A 6,826-nucleotide genomic window follows, 5' to 3' on the forward strand; every position below is an offset into this window, starting at 1 on the left:
AAGTCCGGCGAATTTGCAGGCCATGCAATACGTGTAATGCCTTCGCTCTCCAGATACTCGGACACACGATGTGCACGGTGTGGGTGTGCATTGTCATCCATGAACAGGAAGTCTGGGCCAAATGCTCCGCGGAAATTGCACACATGTGTATTGAGAATTTCATCCAGGTACCGTTGTGCTGTCAAAGTGCCATGTTGCACAATATGGAGGTCCGTTTTCCCGTCCAGCATAATTTCACCCCACACCATAATGGAACCACCGCCATAGGAGGGCCGTTTAGCAATGAAGTTTCGACGATAGCGTGCTCCTGGCTCTCTCCACACTAAACTCCGATCAGAATCTGACGACAGGCTGAATCTCGACTCGTTGAGAACATGACACGCGCCCACTGGTGTTCCCCCCATACAATATGTTCCTGACACCATGTGTAACGCGCACGTTTGTGCTCCAGTTTCATGGCACACACAGCGCAGGCCTTTTTGCATACAGTCCTGCTCTATTGAGTCGCCGACGAACAGTTTCACGACTCACGCGTTGTCCTGTAGCCTGAAACAACTCATTGGCCAGGCGAGAGCATGAAGCTTGACGGTTACGTTTGACAGAAATTGTGAGAAATCGGTCCTCGACGGCCGACGTCTTCTTCGGACGGCCTCCTCCATGACGTCTGCTGACTTCACCTCCATTTTGAGAGCGATTGCACAACCTCGACACAACACTTTTGTTCACGTTGAATTCCTGCGCCACTGCCACTTGCGATCGGCCGAATTCCACCGCCCAATTGTTTGCCCGCGGTCAAAGTCACTCAAATGTCGTCTACGAGCCATTGCAAGGTGTGTGCCCCACACAAGAACCACTAACTCAATGCTTGGAGCCTCGGACACTACTGGGCTGTGGTGTACGGCTCATGGCATAAGTTGTTCACCGCGCTTGCAACGATGCTGCTTATGCGATAGAGTGGGTGCTCGACTTGCCTGTGTGTCTCTGTGTATGTGGATGCCACTAACCAGTGTTGAATGGGCCCCACACGTCACTTATACCACGTTCTCTCGGGTTGCTTAAGTTTTGTGGAGCAGTGTAATAGCACTAGCAATAGCACACAAGTTAAATTACCGGCCATACAGTTGCCTGCATTTGACGGGAACTGAAAACATTGGTTATCATATAAGGACACTTTTATATTCTTATTCACTAGATTAAAGACATTTCAACAGTACAGAAGTTTCAGTACCTCCGAACTTCTCTTAAGGGCGAAGCGTTAAACGTAATTGAAAATTTGCCAATTGCCGAAACAAATTTTTCAGTTGCATGGCAAGTACTCGTTGACAGGTATTCAAATTAAAAGCTAATTGCTTCTTCTATAACAAAATACTTTGGATAGGTTAATAATTACCTGTACCTTGGGCAGAAAGTGCTCATACATATGCACTATACTTCATAGAATGTTAATTTAATAATAACAGAAGAAGAATGTTTTTAGGATATGTAAGATATTATTATGGGATAGTTGTTGCTATGTACCTGTTTATGGATACCGAGTCAGCAAGTTTGTGTGCTTGACAGTGTTAAGGAAAATATATTATAAAGTATATCAACTAATAAACCATTTTTATCACTGTTTATCGACGTTATCATTCTTATATAAAAGGTGAGAACGATAGTATATAATTATTAAAGATTACCTAAAAATTTTGGTTTACCTCACCCGGGAAATACTGCAAATTCACATCCCGAAGCAGAGTAAGGTTGAATTTACTTTTTGTCATATAGTTAATGAATACAAATTTGACCATATTACGAAGTGGTAGAACAATTATAAGAAAAATGGACAATGAAATAATGGAAAAGGAGTCCCATAATAGTGACAATGGTGAACATAATGTAGCACCAGAAATGACATCATCAGAAGATCGAATCTTGCTAGTATTACAGCAGCAATTGATGCAGATGTCTACTGAGTTAAAGCAGACGATGAAGCATAACTCTGAAGAATTAAGTAGACGAATAGAACAGAAGTCTGATGAATCTAACAAACAATACGAGGAATTAAGCAAACGAATGGAACAGAAGTCGGATAAACAAAACAATTAATTATCCAGACGATGAGCGATATCACCTCGCAGTTCGAGGAAAAGTTAAAAGGAATATCGGAGCAATGCCAGAGTAATCACAACCACCTGAGCCAAGAAATCAGTGATATAAAAAAGGATTTAGAAGTAACCGAATCTTCTGTTCAACAACAAAAGATCCAGGTCATCAGTAATGCTAACAACATACGTACAAATACGCAATTGTTAGCTACGTTACAGGAAGAAATTAGAATGCTACAGGTTAAGGACCACACATACCACAATAACCTGTGTGATGGTCGCTTGGAGTTTCCACACTCACCAGAGATGAACCCACCTTCGCCGGTATCTGATGAGGATATCATTTTAGAAGAAATTCATCCGAAGAGTACAGATGGACGAAACATAGATGGTGTAACGACACATCACGTCATGAATAGGAACTGTCACCCAATGGGTACATGGAATGATAAAAGGAAGGTAAAATTAAGTGTTAAGATGAGTGAAATACGAGCCATGAGTAAATTCAGTGGTAAGTGTAACGAGAATGCTACTTCTTTCTTAGAGAAATTCCAGGATGAGTGCAATATAATGTGTATAGATAGATCACAATATATGAAATTAATCCCTCATGTATTACTCCCACCTTGTTCACTATGGTTTAAAGCAGTACGTGATCACATCAGTACATATGAGGAAGTCAAAGCGGCATTGATCGCGAATTATGAAAATGACTTTTTGCTGGCAAATAGAGATGCCACCATTAGAAATCAACACTTCAATCCTCGATTGCATAAATCTGTTGTAGAGTTTGTTGTAAATACATACAACGAATTAAAGGTCGTTAATCCATTGCAATCGGAATCGAGAATAATAGCATCAATTCGAAATTTGCTTCCATTTAAGTTACAACAGATCTTATTTTCCACACAGTGTATGTTTCAACCATTTATTAATGCTTGCCCAATGCTATGAAACTCAATACCATGCTATGAATCAACAAGCAGGAATGGGTAAAAATAAGAATAATTCAGATCATTTTGTGCCTGTTCGGAATTTGAATATCCGAAGTGTGAACAATACGGAACATAACCTAAGCCGAGTAAATTCTAGCAGTCAAAATGAGCAGAATAGGCAAAGTTATGTAGGGAATCCGCCTAACCTAATTAATCGTAGCAATCCATATGTTAGACCATATAATCAAAATAGGTTTAAAAATAGACGGAATGTATGGCGAAATTCCAGGAATACAGCGAACTACGTGGATAGACGTAATTGGAGGTCAAGAGATGGCACTTCATATCAAAATCAGAATCACGACGTAATACATGTACAAAATAGTACAGAACCTAATCACGATTGTGCAGTACAATGTACTTTATTAGAATCGTATGCAAGTACGAATGTAACCTGATTACCGTTAATGAAATTAGGTTAAATTCATATCAGTTATAGATTCTTGTGAATTTTTATTTTTAAGTTTATGTGTTAATATCAATAATGAAAACGATTCTTATAAATACTTGAAGTGCTTAAATAGAGTTTTAGGTAGACTGAAAAGCTAATTTTCAAATGATTTTTATTCTTTCTTGTTAATGTTAAGAATCTTAATTCGATTTATAATTAATTAAAAGCAAAGGTTATTTATATTAGATTGACTTGCGTTGAAAACTTAATTGTCAAAGATTATGTTAAGAAGAAGATCTATTCTATAAAACTAATTATTCGACGACTGTTTTTATGAGCTATCCTATATATTATTCGAACAAAATTCTTCTTTATTTATGACATTTTAGTGCTACGATGTATACATTAAAATGCAACATCCAACTTATTTGTTATTCAATGCGCCCTGAAAGAGCAAACATTATTTGCAACATCACCGTTTTAATAATGATCAAAACTATTAATCATGGTAATTTGTGTTTCACCCTCGTCAATTATATTAATAAGTGTCGACGTTTTTAGTAATAAAGGATAAAATATAATAATAATAATGTAATGAATGATAATAATATAAATATAATTAATGTAATAAAAGACAAGGATTAATGAAATTAAAGATTTGTTATAAATGTATTTTTATATATATGAAATGTAATGAAGATATATACGAGGTGTGATCAAAATATAAAGAACATATGTAATTTAAGACCATTATTGTAAACGGACCAGTGGTTCTTGAACATAAAAGCCAAACTCGCTTATGACTTTTATATTCAGTCCATTTGTCGGGCGACATTTTATATAACAAAATACTTTGGATAGGTTAATAATTACCTGTACCTTGGGCAGAAAGTGCTCATACATATGCACTATACTTCATAGAATGTTAATTTAATAATAACAGAAGAAGAATGTTTTTAGGATATGTAAGATATTATTATGGGATAGTTGTTGCTATGTACCTGTTTATGGATACCGAGTCAGCAAGTTTGTGTGCTTGACAGTGTTAAGGAAAATATATTATAAAGTATATCAACTAATAAACCATTTTTATCACTGTTTATCGACGTTATCATTCTTATATAAAAGGTGAGAACGATAGTATATAATTATTAAAGATTACTACCACTCGAGATTTGTATATCATATTTTGTCGAACCAGGTTGACGACTACCCTCGGTGAGTCGTCATACTTCTTACATTCACGAAATACTACAAATCAAGCCAGTGTATAAAGAAAATGTAAGTGAACTTCACGCTTTCATAAACACAGCTACTAGCAATATAAATGCGCTACAAGCACTTGAGCCAAACGTAAACCTTCGCAGACGTAATTTGATCCAGAACTTTGTATCAAAATTAGACTCATGAGAGCTTCAAAATACGAATTCTAATTTTTCTACTTTATCAGAATTCTTTTCGTTTCTCGAGAAACGTTGTCAGGTCCTTGAGAACATGAGAACTAGTATTGATGGTGTGAAGCAGGGTAGTAGTGCACAAAACAAGTAAGCAAAAGGTATTCAGTCGTCATAAACTTATTTATCAACATTTTCAAATGCATGTGAATTTTGTAATAGCCAGCATCCCTTATATTCTTGTTCGTCTTTTGTGAATGCAGGACACAGTCAAAAATTAGAGTGCATTCGCAAAAATAAATTATGCATGAATTGTTTGAAAGGTAATCATTTTTTGAAGAATTGTAAATCGAGGGGTTGTAAAAAGTGTTCCAAAAAGCACAGTACATTATTGCAAGTAGACGTAACAAAGGACAAATCAGAGCAGTTACCAAATGTAAGCAGTGCCGCGGTGCAAGAGCGTAGTAACAACTCAGATTCCCAGTGAAAATTTATGGCAAGTGTCATATTGTGCATTAAAGTCTAGGCCTAACGCAAGAGTGTTGTTATCTACTGCAATAGTAAAAGTAAGGGATAACAACGGAAATTTGGTTTCTTGTTGCGCGCTTCTAGACAGTGCTAGTCAGACCAATTAAGTGACAGAGAATTTGGTGCAACAATTGAACATCAAACGGTATACGGCAGTATACTCCAATTCAAGGTATAAATCAAGCAATATCTAATATAAAGTACTCTGTAGATATTCATGTCCATTCATGTGTTAACACATTTTCATTAAATATAAGTTGTTCACTTCTCCCTCACATTACAAGTAAACTACCGGAAGAAAGAATTAATTGTGACGATTGGAACATTCCCAAGGACATAGTTCTAGCAGATCCTACTTTTAATACGCCTGGCAACATAAATATTCTTTTGGGTGCGGAAGTATTCTACATAATTATGAAATCAGGGCACAAAACACGGCCAGGTGATTTTCCAGTGCTTCAGAAGACAGAATTGGGATGGATTGTGGCAGGACGCATTCCTCAAGAACGTGGCCCCCATATTTAATTAACATGTTTTGTTAAGACAAACATAGATCTACAGCAACAATTACAAAAATTCTGGGAACTAGAAGAAATTACTAGGCCAAGCGAAGAGCTTGCATGTGAACATTTCGTCCAGAATACAACACGAGATCATACAAGGCCTTTCATTGTACAATTGTTTTTGCTTGAAGACCGTACCGTTTTAGGCAATTCTTATCAGCAGGCATTGTTTAAATTAAAGCAATTGGAAAGAAGATTCGATCAACATCCGGACTTTGAAGCTAAATATACGAACTTTATGCAAGAATATGAAGATCTTGGTCACATGATAAGGATAGATGAGCATGAAAAGAAGGACGTTAGAGTTGCATTCTATTTGCCACATCATGCAGTTTTTAAGCCCACAAGCTCTACAACGAAGCTCCATGTGGTGTTTGATGCATCAGCATAATCTGACAGCGGAAAAAGCCTCAACGACATTCTTTTAGTTGGTCCTACAATACAGCAAGATTTGTTTTCTATCATTTTGTGCTTTAGAACTCATTCGGTAGTATTCACTGCAGATATCGCTAAGATGTATCGCATGGTCAATGTTCATCTAGAAGACACGCCATTACAACGTATATTGTGGAGAAGATCTAGAAATGAACCCTGTAGCAGTAGAAATATTACGTCGAAATTTCTACATTGACGATCTTTGTAGTGGCATGAGCAACATGCAGCAAGTTCTAGAGGTACAGAAGCAATTGATAGAATTACTGGGAAAGGGAATTTTACACTTAGAAAATGGAGTTCGAATGATCCAAGGTTCTTGGAATCCATCTCGCCAGAGCTTCGAGAAGTACAGCGTCCAATCCAGTTCCACGAAGGCTAAGACGTCAAGGCATTAGGATTGCCATGGCATCCAGACAAAGACATATTTCTCATT

At 37.1% G+C, this 6,826-nt stretch overlaps 1 protein-coding gene across 1 annotated transcript; it reads left to right on the forward strand.

The window, feature by feature from the left end:
• Window positions 1-1,821: 1,821 nt before the first annotated feature.
• On the forward strand, window positions 1,822-6,349 carry LOC145671467 (uncharacterized). Its single transcript, XM_081740659.1, has 2 exons — window positions 1,822-1,920; window positions 5,939-6,349. The coding sequence occupies exons 1-2, from the start codon at window positions 1,822-1,824 to the stop codon at window positions 6,347-6,349; spliced, it is 510 nt and encodes a 169-aa protein (XP_081596785.1).
• Window positions 6,350-6,826: the final 477 nt, after the last annotated feature.

Source organism: Thermobia domestica, chromosome 15 (assembly GCF_964235325.1).
Source record: "Thermobia domestica chromosome 15, izTheDome1.hap1.1, whole genome shotgun sequence".
Classification (NCBI taxonomy): domain Eukaryota; kingdom Metazoa; phylum Arthropoda; class Insecta; order Zygentoma; family Lepismatidae; genus Thermobia; species Thermobia domestica.